The sequence below is a fragment of the Bombina bombina genome, chromosome 11 (assembly GCF_027579735.1).
Source record: "Bombina bombina isolate aBomBom1 chromosome 11, aBomBom1.pri, whole genome shotgun sequence".
Classification (NCBI taxonomy): domain Eukaryota; kingdom Metazoa; phylum Chordata; class Amphibia; order Anura; family Bombinatoridae; genus Bombina; species Bombina bombina.
This window is the reverse complement of record NC_069509.1, coordinates 86500662-86516955: the sequence shown is the minus strand read 5'-3', so window position 1 is coordinate 86516955 and position 16294 is coordinate 86500662. Positions and strand designations below refer to the sequence as shown.

General features: G+C 42.6%; 1 protein-coding gene across 1 annotated transcript in view; it reads left to right on the top strand.

The window, feature by feature from the left end:
- The window catches only part of CLCN7 (chloride voltage-gated channel 7), a 373281-nt gene that overhangs the window by 317436 nt on the left and 39551 nt on the right, over positions 1 to 16294 (top strand). The window contains exon 21 of the mRNA XM_053694644.1: positions 12585 to 12717. Coding sequence (XP_053550619.1) covers positions 12585 to 12717 — 133 coding nt within the window. The remainder of the gene's footprint in view (positions 1 to 12584; positions 12718 to 16294) is intronic.

Sequence of the window (16294 nt, the reverse complement as noted above, 5' to 3'; positions counted from 1 at the left end):
AATCATTCAATGGGCGGAGTCTCACTCCTGCCACTTGTCTGCAATCCACATTCCAGGAGTGGAAAATTGGGAAGCGGATTTTCTGAGTCGTCAGTCATTTCATCCGGGGGAGTGGGAACTCCATCCGGAAATCTTTGCCCAAATTACTCAGTTGTGGGGCATTCCAGACATGGATCTGATGGCCTCTCGTCAGAACTTCAAGGTTCCTTGCTACGGGTCCAGATCCAGGGATCCCAAGGCGACTCTAGTAGATGCACTAGTAGCACCTTGGACCTTCAAACTAGCGTATGTATTCCCACCGTTTCCTCTTATCCCCAGGCTGGTAGCCAGGATCTATCAGGAGAGGGCATCGGTGATCTTGATAGCTCCTGCGTGGCCACGCAGGACTTGGTATGCAGACCTGGTGAATATGTCATCGGCTCCACCATGGAAGCTTCCTTTGAGACGGGACCTTCTTGTTCAAGGCCCGTTCGAACATCCAAATCTGGTCTCACTCCAACTGACTGCTTGGAGATTGAACGCTTGATTTTATCAAAGCGAGGGTTCTCAGATTCTGTCATTGATACTCTTGTTCAGGCCAGAAAGCCTGTAACTAGAAAAATCTACCATAAAATATGGAAAAGATATATCTGTTGGTGTGAATCTAAAGGATTCCCTTGGGACAAGATAAAAATTCCTAAGATTCTATCCTTTCTTCAAGAAGGTTTGGAGAAAGGATTATCTGCAAGTTCTTTGAAGGGACAGATTTCTGCTTTGTCTGTGTTACTTCACAAAAAGCTGGCAGCTGTGCCAGATGTTCAAGCTTTTGTTCAGGCTCTGGTTAGAATCAAGCCTGTTTACAAACCTTTGACTCCTCCTTGGAGTCTCAATTTAGTTCTTTCAGTTCTTCAGGGGGTTCCGTTTGAACCCTTACATTCCGTTGATATTAAGTTATTATCTTGGAAAGTTTGGTTTTTGGTTGCAATTTCTTCTGCTAGAAGAGTTTCAGAGTTATCTGCTCTGCAGTGTTCCCCTCCTTATCTGGTGTTCCATGCAGATAAGGTGGTTTTGCGTACTAAACCTGGTTTTCTTCCGAAAGTTGTTTCTAACAAAAACATTAACCAGGAGATAGTCGTGCCTTCTTTGTGTCCGAATCCAGTTTCAAAGAAGGAACGTTTGTTGCACAATTTGGATGTAGTTCGTGCTCTAAAATTCTATTTAGATGCTACAAAGGATTTCAGACAAACATCTTCCTTGTTTGTTGTTTATTCTGGTAAAAGGAGAGGTCAAAAAGCAACTTCTACCTCTCTCTCTTTTTGGCTTAAAAGCATCATCAGATTGGCTTACGAGACTGCCGGACGGCAGCCTCCTGAAAGAATCACAGCTCATTCCACTAGGGCCGTGGCTTCCACATGGGCCTTCAAGAACGAGGCTTCTGTTGATCAGATATGTAAGGCAGCGACTTGGTCTTCACTGCACACTTTTACTAAATTTTACAAATTTGATACTTTTGCTTCTTCTGAGGCTATTTTTGGGAGAAAGGTTTTGCAAGCCGTGGTGCCTTCCATCTAGGTGACCTGATTTGCTCCCTCCCTTCATCCGTGTCCTAAAGCTTTGGTATTGGTTCCCACAAGTAAGGATGACGCCGTGGACCGGACACACCTATGTTGGAGAAAACAGAATTTATGTTTACCTGATAAATTACTTTCTCCAACGGTGTGTCCGGTCCACGGCCCGCCCTGGTTTTTTAATCAGGTCTGATAATTTATTTTCTTTAACTACAGTCACCACGGTATCATATGATTTCTCCTATGCAAATATTCCTCCTTTACGTCGGTCGAATGACTGGGGAAGGCGGAGCCTAGGAGGGATCATGTGACCAGCTTTGCTGGGCTCTTTGCCATTTCCTGTTGGGGAAGAGAATATCCCACAAGTAAGGATGACGCCGTGGACCGGACACACCGTTGGAGAAAGTAATTTATCAGGTAAACATAAATTCTGTTTTCTCTATGGAGGTGTTTCCTGTGCCAGACCGTGCTAAAGAATGGGAAAGACCGGGGATCCCTTTTTCTCTGTTGCCAATGTTAAAAAGATGTTCCCAGTGGCTGACTCCATTAAGGAGTCATGGCAAACGGTGCCCAAAGTGGAAGGGGCAATTTCTACTCTGGCTAAGAAAACTACTATTCCTATAGAGGAAAGCTGCTCTTTTAGGATCCAATGGACAAAAAGCTAGAGGCTTTTTTGAAAAAGATATATGTTCATCAGTGTCTCCAATGGCAACCTGCAGTGTTTATTGTGGCAGCCTTATTGGTTCGATGCATTGTCCGAGTCTCTTCAAGCAGAGACTTCTTTGGAGGAGATCATTAAGTTGGGAGCCAACATTTCTGGTTTCACAGTCCTAGCGTGCAGAGCTTTATGGTTAAAATCTTGGTCAGCGGATGTTTTATCTAAGTCCAAGATTTTCGCGATCCCTTACAAGGGTAAGACCTTGTTTGTACCTGGTCTGGCAGAGAATATTTCCGATATTACAGGTGGTAAAGGGTCTTTTTTGCCGCAAGATAAGAAAAATAAACAGAGAGGTCGTCTGAGTAATTTTCGTTTCTTTCGTATCTTCAGAGGTAAGCCTTCCTCTTCCAAGCAGGAACAGTCCAAGCCTTCTTGGAAACCCAATCAGTCTTAGAAACCCAATCAGTCTTGGAACAAGGGGAAGCATCCAAAGAAACCCGCAGCTGATTCCAAATCAGCATGAAGGGGTTACCCCGATCTGGGATCGGATCAAGGTGGGGGGCAGACTTTCTCAGTTCTCTCAAGCTTGGATATGAGATGTCCCAGTCCCTTGGGCTGTGGACATCGTGTCCCAGGGTTACAAAATAGAGTTCGACTTTTTCTCCCATGGGGCAGGTTCCACCTCTCAAGATTATCTGCAGAACAGATAATGAGAGGCATTCTTGAAGTGTGTTTAGGACCTTTCCAGCCTGGGAGTGATAGTTCTAGTTCCAGTACAGGAACAATGTGTAGGGTTCTATTCCAATCTGTTTGTAGTTCCCCAAAAAAGAGGGTACTTTCCGACCGATTCTAGACTTGAAGTGTCTAAACGAGTTTCAAGGTACCGTCCTTCAAGATGGAAACCATACTTCCATTCTTCCCTTGGTCCAAGAAGGTCAGTTCATGATGACCATAGACCTAAAGGATGTGTACCTTCATGTTCCCACTCACAAGGATCATCACAAATTTTTGAGGTTTGCCTTTCTGGACAAACACTTTCAGTTTGTAGCTCTTCCGTTTGGTCTTGCCACAGCTCCCAGAATTTTTCAAAGGTTCTGGGGGCTCTCTTGGCAGTAATTCAGGCTCAGGGCGCTACAGCAATTTCCCATCTGGACGACATTCTGGTTCAGGCGTCGTCTTTACAACAAGCAAGCTCTCATACAGAGATCTTGTCTTTCTTTTACAAGATATGACGAGTCCACGGATTTCATCCTTATTGGATATCGCCTCCTGGTCAACAGGAGGAGGCAAAGAGCACCACAGCAGAGCTGTATATATAGCTCCTCCCTTCCCTCCCCCTCCAGTCATTCTCTTTGCCTGCGTTAGTGATAGGAAGAGGCAGAGTGAGGTGTTAGTTTATAGATTCTTCTATCAAGTGTTTATTATTTTTTAAGTAGTGCCACAGTGTGCTACTTTGTTCTGGGGTGTAGCCTAGACCAAATCAGTCTCTTCAATAAAATAAGAGAAGCATTTGGTGGCTTTCAAGCCATGGGAACTTGTGAGACATTATTCTCACTGTGCCTCCCACAGACTAACTGCTGCCCTGTTTGTAAAAAGTCTGAGGGAGAAAATGCTCAGTACTTTTTTGTTTCCACAGGCCAATGTGAAGGGGAGAGGAGAACTTCACAAGCCGGTGAGATGCCTTGCTGCCGGGCAGCCTTCTAAAGGTAAGTGCTAAACTTTATTATCTATCCTCTGGTGGCTCAGAGGGAATGTGACAAGCTGGGTTTAATCCTGGTATGTACTAAGAATGGAGTTAGCACTTTATTTTTGAAAATATATTTCCCTGAAAGGGGGGTTAGTTTTTCAAGGCAGCCCTGTGTTCAGAAATATGTCGCCCCTTTAAAACCCCAGAGGCTTCTACCTACTAAATAGCAGCCGATAGGGAGGGTTCTCCTTTTTCACTTTTGGGTGATTCTTGAGGGGGCATGTTGTATAATCCCTGCGTCTTGCAGTTTCTGTTCTGAAGGGAAGCTGGCAGGCAGGGTGGTTCTATGTCTGGTAACCTTTTATTTGTCATACTACCAATAATGGGGAAGGTAAATTGGGAAGTGACAATAATTAGATTGGGAACGGGTTTAACAGAATAACCCCTTTCATGACCGGTACTCCTGATCGCTATGACTTAAGCTTAAGTAAAGCCGACAGGGAGTTTTTGTTTGTCATGTTGCTTTAGGAACAGTAACGTTTATGTTGTGTCGTTATTTCCTACTGTGGGCGGATCTTCAATACGCGCCATTGTGTGCGCGCCCTTTTGCTTGTGGCCGTCTTCTGAGATCTACACCCACGATGGGAGGAGTCTCGTTGCTACCGTTGAGCGCACGTCATTTGTGGTTTCTCTTGGAACGCTGATGCCTCCTCAGCTGTTTTTTGAAAAAAGCAACATGCAGCTGAGAGGTTTTCGCGCAGTCCGGAGAGCCTTTTGGGTGTATGGGACTTTTCTCTATCAGTGAGAGAGATGTCGCCAGCCCGTGCATTGAACTTCAGTAACCATTGCTAGTTTAGCAGATTTTACTCAGTCCCAGTTAATAGTGCCTTTATTGTTAGGTACTCTCTGAGGGGACAACTGTGCTATACGTTGAGTTGCTTATATGTTAAGAAAGAACATTAACGTTATTATGAGGTTCAGCATGTCTCAGTGCTATTCCTTCAGCTTGGATTACTGTAAGCTATAATAGAGGTTGCTTACAAATCACAAGGGAGAACGTTATTTTCATTTTTAAAGAAACAGTAAAGTTTGTGGGAGGTGTTAATTTTTTATTATAAATGCTCCTTCTGCTAAAGATTGCTGCTCTGTAGCCCATTAACACTAGTTATTGCATCCCACCGTTTTTTTCATGTCCCACATGCAGTGCTCTGTGGTTCATTACATGGCTTCTGTATGGTAACATAGCAATGTCTGTTGCTAGCAGGATTACATGGGAATGTTCCCTATGTTTGCAGAGACTTCTTTTCTGCGTTAGATGCTATAGCAGCATTCTCACACGTTGCAATTATTTAATGCAGATAACTACTGACCGTTCTAGTCCCCAAGCTTATCTGACATTTTTAATACTTGTGTGCTGATGTGTGCCCTTACGAACGGAAAAATAAATTCTTGCAGTTCTATTTTTAAAGTGAGAGTAGCACTCATAAAATAATGTTTTATTATCAGCTGTTAAGAAACGTTTTTATTTGTGCTTATATGGTGCGACCATAAAAACCTATTGTCAGTGTCCCATTCAGGGATAGTTGGACATCATAATGAAAACCTTCCATTGGTCTTTCCTGAGTTTAATGTGGCAGTAAAGAGTTTAACTGAATTTTCTCATTTAGTTGCATAAAGCAGTACATTTGTTTTTGGCAACTGTTCATCTCATTTGTCGATTCTACTAGGGATTGTTCAGTTTGTTCTGTTTCCAATGTTTTCATGTAAGTTATTTCAGATTAGGTGCTTAAACAGCATTCTAACTTTTGTCAAGATTCATGCCATACTTGCCTCTAGTACCTTTTCAAGGGTAATTGGGGCAAGTTAATTTAACATATGGTTCAAAAAGGGGACTTTTGGTCTCTGTACGATCTAACTAATAGCTGGTCTTGAAATAAACTTTTTGTTAAGCTAAGATTTTTCTGATCAATGCAATATCCAGTTACTGCTTTTCAAGATGGAGTCAGTAACACTTTTTATTCAAATGTTCCATGATGGGTACCTTTTTTACTGACACCGTGCCTACCTTATAGATGGCAGGTGCTCAAATTTGTATGTAATTTTCTAAGAATGACTACGCTATACAAGATGGTATGCGCATATCATTTGGTTGTGTACTGTTGAGTAAATAATCTCAGTTTTAACAGTCCAAGTGACAGTACGGGTCCTTTTTATTAGGACATTACTGCTGTTTTCTGGGTGTTCATTCATCCTTTGCGTCTTAGGATGGAACAGAAGCACTCCACTATAGAATTCCTTTAGGATATAAATGGAATTATAGTTCTGGCCTTAGCTAGTTCAGTTATGGACTACTTGCAGATACCTAGTTGGCGGCTAAGAGTCAGGATCTCCGTCTTAGCACGCAGAACCTTTGGGTTGAAATCTTGGTCTGGGGATGTGTCATCTTCATATTGACCCAGGAGGGTCCATTTGTGGGTTTCGTGGATTGCACGTATATCCTCATGCCCTTCTCCACAGAGATCATCTCAAATTCATGAGGGCTGCCTTTCTGGGCGAGCATTTTCGGTTCGTGGCAGTGGAATGGAGATTTTCCAAATTTGTCTCCTCCGATAGATCTGGATCAGGAGACAAGAGACTCTCTTCTTGGTGGTTGTCGCAGGCTCATCTGTCCCAAGGGACGTGCTTCTGCAGACCCTCATGGGTGATAGTGACAACGGACGCCAGTCTACCAGGATGGGGGGCAGTCTGGAATTCCCTGAAGGCTCAGGGTGTGTGGACTCAGTCGGAGTCTCTACTTCCAGTAAATATTCTGGAATTGAGGGAATGTAGCCTAGTGGTTAGCTTTGGGGCTTTGCAACACAAAGGTTGTTGGTTCGAATCCAGGTGCTGGATGACCATTTTACTTCAGGCTTGGCCTCAGTTGGCTTCGACCAACTTTATCTGTTTTCAGTCGGACTACATCACGACTGTGGTTTATATCAATCATCAGGGAGGAACAAGGAGTTTCTTAGCGATGACAGAAGTATCCAAAAACAATTCGTGGGCGGAGGCTCACTCTTATTATCTGTCTGCTATCTACATCCCAGGGGTGGACAACTGGGAGGCGAATTATTTGAACAGACAGATGTTTCATCCAGGGGAATGGGAACTCCAACCGGAGGTCTTTGCCACCCTGATTCTCAGATGGGGCAGACCGGAGCTGGATCTTATGGCATCTCGTCAGAATGCCAAGCTCCCGAGATACGGATCCAGGTCCAGGGATCCTCAGGTCGAACTGATAGATGCCTTGGCAGTGCCTTGGTCATTCAACCTAGCTTATGTGTTTCCACCGTTTGCTCTCCTTCCCCGGGGGATTGCTCGGATCAAACAGGAGAGGGCTTTGGTGATTCTCATCTCTCCTGTGTGGCCTCGCAGGACTTGGTATGCCGATCTGGTGGACATGTCCTCTCTGTCATCGTGGAAGCTTCCATTGAGGCAGGTTTTTTTCATTCAGGGACCCTTCCATCATCCGAATCTAGTTTCTCTGCAGCTGACTGCTTGGAGATTGAACACTTGCCTTTATCTAAGCGGGGGTTCTCGGATGCGGTCATTGGTACCTTGATTCAGGATCGCAAGCCTGTTACTAGAAAATTTTTCCATACGATATGGCGTAAATATCTTTATTGGTGTGAATCCAAAGGCTACTCATGGAGTAAGATTAGGATTCCTAGGATTTTATCTTTTCTCCAGGAAGGATTGGAGAAAGGGTTATCAGCAAGTTCCTTATAGGGACAATTTTCTGCTTTATCCATTTTTCTACACAAATGTCTGGCAGATATTCCGAATGTTCAATCTTTTTGTAAGGCTCTGACTAGAATCAGACCTGTGTTTAGACTTATTGCTCCTCCTTGGAGTTTGAATTTAGTTCTTAAGGTTCTTCAAGGGATTCCGTTTGAACCTATGTATTCCATAGATATTAAATTGTTATCTTGGAAAGTTTTATTTTTGGTTGCTATTTCTTCTGCTCGCAGAGTTTCTGAGCTTTCAGCATTACTATGTGCTTCTCCTTACCTTATTTTTCATTAGATAAGGTAGTGTTATGTTCCAAACCTGGGTTCTTCCTAAGGTTGTTTCCAACAAAAATATTAATCAGGATATTATTGTTCCTTCGTTGTGTCCTAATCCTTCGTCTAAGAAGGAGCGTCTGTTACATAACTTGGACGTGATCTGTGCCCTGAAGTTTTACTTACAGGCGACTAAAGATTTTCGTTAATTATCTTCATTATTTTTTTTTTTTTCTGAGAAACGTAGGGGTCAGAAAGCTACGGCTACCTCTCTTTCTTTTTGGCTGAACAGTATTATCCGTTTGGCATATGAGACTGCTGGACAGCAGCCTCCTGAGAGAATTGCGGCTCATTCTATTAGGGCTGTGGCTTTCTCATGGGCATTTAAAAATGATGCTTCTGTTGAACAAATTTGCAAGGTTGCAACTTGGTCGTCTCTTCACATTATTTTCCAAATTTACTATTTTTGCCTCATTCGAGGCTGTTTTGGGAGGAAGGTTCTTCAAGCAGTGGTGCCTTCCGTTTAGGTTCCTGTCTTGTCCCTCCCTTTCATCTGTGTCCTATAGCTTTGGTATTGTATCCCATAAGTAAGGATGAAATCCGTGGACTCGTCATATCTTGTAAAAGAAAAGGAAATTTATGCTTACCTGATAAATGTATTTAACGATATGACGAGTCCACGGCCCACCCTGTCATTTTCAAAGACAGGTCTTTGTTTTGGTTAAACTTCAGTCACCTCTGCACCTTGGCTTTTCCTTTCTCTTCCTTACTTCGGTCGAATGACTGGAGGGGGAGGGAAGGGAGGAGCTATATATACAGCTCTGCTGTGGTGCTCTTTGCCTCCTCCTGCTGAACAGGAGGCGATATCCCATAAGTAAGGATGAAATCTGTGGACTCGTCATATCGTAAAAGAAATAAATTTATCAGGTAAGCATAAATTTCCTTTTTCTACGTTCCCACGGAGGGAAAGTGAGTCTGGGAAAGAGTTCCCTTGTTCCAGCTACAAGGGTAGTTTTCTTAGGGACCATAAAAGATTCTCTATCGATGAAGATTTTTCTGACGGAGGTCAGAGAAGCCAAGATTCTTTCTTCTTGCCTCTCTCCAGGAGTGGACAACTGGGAAGCGGATTTTCTGAGCAGACAGACTTTTCATCCCGGGGAGTGGGAGCTCCATCCACAGGTGTTCTCCAGCCTGACCCTCAAATGGGGGGTGCCGGAACTGGATTTGATGGCGTCTCAGCAGGATGCCAAGCTCTCCCGAGGTACGATTTGAGGTCAAGAGATCCACAGGCTGCTCTGATAGATGCACTGGCGGTCCCTTGGAATTTCGGGATGCTATACCGGTTTCCTCCGTTGGCTCTTCTCCCAAGAGTCATTGCTCGTATCAAGCAGGAGAGAGTGTTGGTGATTCTCATAGCTCCTGCATGACCTCGCAGTATCTGGTATGCAGACCTTGTGGGGATATCATCTCTTCCATCTTGGAGACTACCTCTGAGGAAGGAACTTCTACTTCAGGGTTCTTTCCTTCATCCAAATCTTGTTTCTCTGAAGCTGACTACTTGGAGATTGAATGCTTAATTTTGGCTAAGCGTGGGTTTTCTGAGTCAGTCATTGAGACCATGATTCAGGCTTGCAAGCCTGTTACTAGGAAGATTTACCATAAGATATGGCATAAATATCTCTATTGGTGTGAATCCCAGGGTTACTCCTGGAGTAGGGTCAGGATTCCTAGGATTTTTATTTTTCTCCAGGAAGGTCTGGAGAAGGGTTTGTCAACAAGTACTCTGAAGGGTCAGATTTCTGCCTCGTCTATTTTGTTACATAAGCGTCTGTCTGTTTTGCCACACATGCAATCCTTTTGTCAGGCACTGATCAGAATCAGGCCTGGATTTACTCCTTTATAGACCCTGCATTTTGACATACACCTTTAACCTTGGTGCTCCTAACTTACACTTTTTCTATGTTTAAATTGGTTTCTCCTCCTTGGAGCCTTAACCTTGTTCTTAAAGTTTTGCAGCAGGCTCCGTTTGGGCCTATGCATTCCATAGATATTAAGTTGTTATCTTGGAAGGTTTAGTTTCTTGCTGCTATTTCTTCTGCTCGGAGAGTCTCAGAACTCTCTCCTTATCTTATATTTAATACTGATAAGGTGGTTCTTCATAATAATTTAGGTTTTCTTCCTAAAGTTGTTTTGGACAGAAATATTAATCAGGAAATTGTTGTTCCTTCTCTATGTCCTAATCATTCTCATAAGGAACTTTTGTTACATAATCTGGATGTTGTGCGTGCTCTGAAGTTTTAGCTATAGGCGACCAAGGATTTTCACCAGTTTTTTACCCTTTTTGTTTCTCTGGGAAACGTAGAGGTCAGAAAGCTACAGCTATTTCTCTTTCTTTCTGGTTGAGAAGTATCATTCGTTTGGCTTATGAGACTGCTGGACAGCAGCCTCCGGAGAGAATTACAGCTCATTCCACTAGGGCTGTCTCTTGTTCATGGGCTTTTAAAATTAAGCTTCTGTGGAACAGATTTTCAAGGCTGCAATTTGGTCTTCTCTACATACTTTCTTCAAATTTTACAAATTTGATACTTTTGCCTCGGCTGAGGGTTCTTTTGGGAGAAAGATTCTTCAAGCGGTGGTGCCTTCTGGTTTTGGTTCCCTGTCTTGTCCCTTCCTAATCATCTGTGTCCTCTGGCTTGGGTATTGTTTGCCAACAGTAATTGATGATTCCGTGGACTCACCATATCTTAGGAAAGAAAACAAAATGTATGCTTACCTGATAAATTTATTTCCGGATATGGTGAGTCCACGGCCCGACCTTTATTTTAAGACAGTTATTTTTAACTTTAACATCAGACACCTTACACCTTGTGTTATTCCCTTTTCTCCATTTTCCTTCAGTCGATTGACTGGGGTTTGTGGGAAGGGAAGTGACATTTATCAGCTTTGCTGGGTGCTCTTTGCCTCCTCCTGCTGGCCAGGAGTGGTATTCCCAACAGTAATTAATGATTCCGTGGACTAACCATGTCCGGAAAGAAATACATTTATCAGGTAAGCATACATTTTGTTTTCCGGGCATGGAGAGTCCACGAACCGCCCTTATTCAAATGATGGCAGTTTTTTTGTCTAGTCCTCAGGCACCTCTATATCCTTGTGTTCTTTTTCCGTTTCCCTTCGGCCGAAAGACTGGGGGTTATGGGTAAGGGAAGCGATACTTAACAGCTTTGCTGGTGTGCTCTTTGTCTCCTCCTGCTGGCCAGGAATGAATATCCCACTAGTAATTAAAATGTTTTGTGGACTCTCCATGCCCGGAAATAAATACATTTGTCAGTTAAGCATAAATGTTTTTTATATCTACATATTTATATAAAAATAAATTATTTAATCACCTTGTAGCCATACTCACAGAAAGTAATTTAAAGGATATGAAATCCAAAATTTATTTTGTGATTTAGATAGAGCATGCAATTTTAAACAACTTTCTAATTTACTATTATCAATTTTTCTTCATTCTCTTATCTTTAGTTAAATAGCAGGGATGTAAAGCTGAGTAGTGTGAACATGTCTGTAGCACTATATTGCAACACTTTTGCAACAGTGTTTTCCATTTGCAAGAGCACTTAATGGCAGCACTATATTCTGCATGTAGTGCTCGAGACACCTACCGAAGTATCTCTCCATCAAAGAATGCAATGAGAACAAAGCAAATTTTATCAAAGAAATTACTTGAAAACTTTTATGCTCGGTCTGAATCACAAAATAGATTTTTGGATTTTATATCCCTTTAAGCCCCAAAAGGTGGGGGGGGTGGTAAAAAGAAGCAGAATAATCCTCATTTATATGTATTAAAGTCGGTCTCCTTAGCTGAGCACACATTCTTGTACAGAGTGCAAAGAATTTAGATTTTCTTTTCCTGGTAGGCCAGTCTGTGCATTTTGACTCCGGACACGCTTAGTCTCTCTGGGCATGTGGACTGGCATTATCATAAGTGTGCTGTGTTTCTGGTGCCTAGTAGTCTGTGTGTTTCTATGCACCATAGTCTACCAGATCAATCCATACATCTTTGGCTACTAGATGTTTGTGTAAAGCTTTAGTCTGGCAAACATCCAACAAATGTCTCTCCCGTTACAAATTGAGTGTGAGTATGGGGAGTTAAAACTCATTTTAGGAAGAAAAACTTTTAATTTTGTTGATTTCTTGTTTCTCTATGCTTATCCTTTGTAAGTATTGATCTAGGCTGAGCCACGATAAACAGAATTTAAATCATATGTATTGCAATTTCTCTATCTTGGCTCATATCCCTATATGATACTTAGCAGGCTTGAGCTGTAATCTTTTACATATCTAGTCACTAAGAATAAAAGATTTATCAATTTGCGGTCGGACAGGGTTCAAATGTTGTACACTTGTACAATACTGCCTTTGCGCAACCCTAGCCTTTAGGGTTCAGTTAAGGGGAGTGACTTAATGTGAAAAGATTGTGGTTGGTCCAGTCCGTCCATCCCTGTTGTTGGTTGAGTTGTTAATTATTATCTAGTGATATAAGTTAAAATATGGATAGTACTATATTTATACAGTACTATATTTATACAGTGTGTATATATATATATATATTTATTTGCTTTTATTAACCTTTTTTTTTCTTTCTTCAGGGAAGTAATGAGCACTCCAGTGACTTGTCTACGGAGGCGAGAAAAAGTTGGTATTGTTGTGGACATTCTGAGTGACACATCCTCCAACCACAATGGATTCCCCATTGTAGAGAACAATGATGAAATTAACCAGGTTAGAATTACTCCCTATATTGGGGTCACATATGGACAGTAAACTCCCCTTTGGTGTAAAAACTGTGCTTTGTCCCACACTCCCTAGAGAGGCTGACAAGCAAATTCTTTAAAATGCTACAAATTACCTCAATCAGCTACTTATGTTACAGCCTTTGTTGGTTATAGAATTAGTTTCTCTTGTTAAGTGTATCCAGTCCACGGATCATCCATTACTTGTGGGATATATTCCCTTCCCAACAGGAAGTTGCAAGAGGATCACCCACAGCAGAGCTGCTACATAGCTCCTCCCCTCACTGCCATATCCAGTCATTCTCTTGCAACCCTCAACATAGATGGAGGTCGTGAGAGGACTGTGGTGTTTTATACTTAGTTTATTTCTTCAATCAAAAGTTTGTTATTTTTAAATGGTACCGGAGTGTGCTGTTTATCTCAGGCAGTATTTGGAAGAAGAATCTGCCTGCGTTTTCTATGATCTTAGCAGAAGTAACTAAGATCCATTTGCTGATCTCACACATTCTGAGGAGTGAGGTACTTCAGAGGGGGAATGGCGTGCAGGTTTTCCTGCAATAAGGTATGTGCAGTTAAAATATTTTTCTAGGATGGAATTTGCTAGAAAATGCTGCTGATACCGAAGTAATGTAAGTAAAGCCTTAAATGCAGTGAGAGCGACTGGTATCAGGCTTATTAATAGAGATACATACTCTTATATAAATGTGTTTTAAAATGTTTGCTGGCATGTTTAATCGTTTTTTACATATGTTTGGTGATAAAACTTATTGGGGCCTAGTTTTTTCCACATGGCTGGCTTAAATTCTGCCTAGAAACAGTTAACTGAGGCTTCCCACTGTTGTAATATGAGTGGGAGGGGCCTATTTTAGCGCTTTTTTGCGCAGCAAAAATTTACAGACTCAGACATCCTGCTTCTTCCTGCATGATCTAGGACTTCTCTAGAGGGCTCAAAATACTTCAAAAGTCGTATTGAGGGAGGTAAAAAGCCACAGTAGAGCTGTGGCAGTTGTTGTGACTGTTTAAAAAACGTTTTTTTCAATTGTTATTCCGTTTTGGGTATTAAGGGGTTAATCATCCATTTGCAAGTGGGTGCAATGCTCTGCTAACTTATTACATACACTCTGAAAATTTTGTTAGGGTAACTGCATTTTTTCACTGTTATTTCAATTTGGGACAAGTCCTGTGCTTCTTAAAGGCGCAGTAGCGTTTTTTATATTACTTGTAAACTTGTTGTAAAGTGTTTCCAAGCTTGCTAGTTTTATTGCTAGTCTGTTTAAACATGTCTGACATAGATGAATCTACTTGTTCATTATGTTTGAAAGCCATTGTGGAGCCCCATAGGAAAATGTGTACTAAATGTATTGATTTCACTTTAAATAATAAAGATCAGTCTTTATATATAAAAGAATTATCACCAGAGGACTCTGTCGAGGGGGAAGTTATGCCGACTAACTCTCCCCACGTGTCAGAACCTTCGCCTCCCGCTCAGGGGGCGCACGCTAGTATGGCGCCAAGTACATCAGGGACGCCCATAGCGATTACTTTGCAGGACATGGCTGCAATCATGAATAATACCCTGTCAGAAGTATTATCTAGATTGCCTGAATTGAGAGGCAAGCGCGATAGCTCTGGGATTAGGAGAAATGCAGAGCGCGCAGGTGCTGTAAGAGCCATGTCTGATACTGCGTCACAGTATGCAGAACATGAGGACGGAGAGCTTCATTCTGTGGGTGACGGCTCTGATTCAGGGAAACCTGATTCAGAGATCTCTAATTTTAAATTTAAGCTTGAGAACCTCCGTGTATTGCTTGGGGAGGTCTTAGCTGCTCTGAATGACTGTAACACAGTTGCAATTCCAGAGAAATTGTGTAGGCTGGATAGATACTATGCGGTGCCGGTGTGTACTGATGTTTTTCCTATACCTAAAAGGCTTACAGAAATTATTAGTAAGGAGTGGGATAGACCTGGTGTGCCCTTTTCCCCACCTCCTATATTTAGAAAAATGTTCCCAATAGACGCCACTACACGGGACTTATGGCAGACGGTCCCTAAGGTGGAGGGAGCAGTTTCTACTTTAGCAAAGCGTACCACTATCCCGGTTGAGGACAGTTGTGCCTTTTCGGATCCAATGGATAAAAAATTAGAAGGTTACCTTAAGAAAATGTTCGTTCAACAAGGTTTTATCCTGCAGCCCCTTGCATGCATTGCGCCTGTCACTGCTGCTGCGGCATTCTGGTTTGAGTCTCTGGAAGAGGCCATTCACACAGCTCCATTGGATGAAATTATGGACAAGCTTAGATCGCTTAAGCTAGCTAACTCATTTGTTTCTGATGCCATTGTGCATTTGACTATACTAACGGCTAAGAATTCCGGATTCGCCATCCAGGCGCGTAGGGCGCTATGGCTTAAATCCTGGTCAGCTGACGTGACTTCTAAGTCTAAATTACTTAATAATCCTTTCAAGGGGCAGACCTTATTCGGGACCGGCTTGAAAGAAATTATTACTGACATTACTGGAGGAAAGGGTCATACCCTTCCTCAGGACAGGGCCAAATCAAAGGCCAAACAGTCTAATTTTCGTGCCTTTCGAAATTTCAAGGCAGGAGCAGCATCAACTTCCTCCGCTCCAAAACAGAAAGGAACTGTTGCTCATTCCAGACAGGCCTGGAAACCTAACCAGTGATGGAACAAGGGCAAGCAGGCCAGAAAGCCTGCTGCTGCCCCCAAGACAGCACAAAGTAACGGCCCCCTATCCGGAAACGGATCTAGTGGGGGGCAGACTTTCTCTCTTCGCCCAGGCGTGGGCAAGAGATGTTCAGGATCCCTGGGCATTGGAGATCATATCTCAGGGATATCTTCTGGATTTCAAGGTTTCTCCTCCACAAGGGAGATTTCATCTTTCAAGGTTATCAGAAAACCAGATAAAGAAAGAGGCATTCCTAAGCTGTGTGCAAAACCTCCTAGTAATGGGAGTGATCCACCCAGTTCCGCGGACGGAACAAGGACAGGGTTTTTATTCAAATCTGTTTGTGGTTCCAAAGAAAGAAGGAACCTTCAGACCAATCTTGGATCTAAAGATCTTAAACAAATTCCTCAGAGTTCCATCATTCAAAATGGAAACTATTCGGACCATCCTACCAATGATCCAAGAGGGTCAGTACATGACCACAGTGGATTTAAAGGATGCCTACCTTCACATACCGATTCACAAAGATCATTTGCTTTTCTAGACAGGCATTACCAATTTGTAGCTCTTCCCTTCGGGTTGGCCACAGCCCCGAGAATTTTTACAAAGGTTCTGGGCTCACTTCTGGCGGTTCTAAGACCGCGAGGCATAGCGGTGGCTCCTTATCTAGACGACATCCTGATACAGGTGTCAAACTTTCAAATTGCCAAGTCCCATACAGAGATAGTTCTGGCATTTCTGAGGTCGCATGGGTGGAAAGTGAACGTGGAAAAGAGTTCTCTATCCCCACTCACAAGAGTCTCCTTCCTAGGGACTCTTATAGATTCTGTAGAGATGAAAATTTACCTGACGGAGTCCAGGTTATCAAAACTTCTAAATG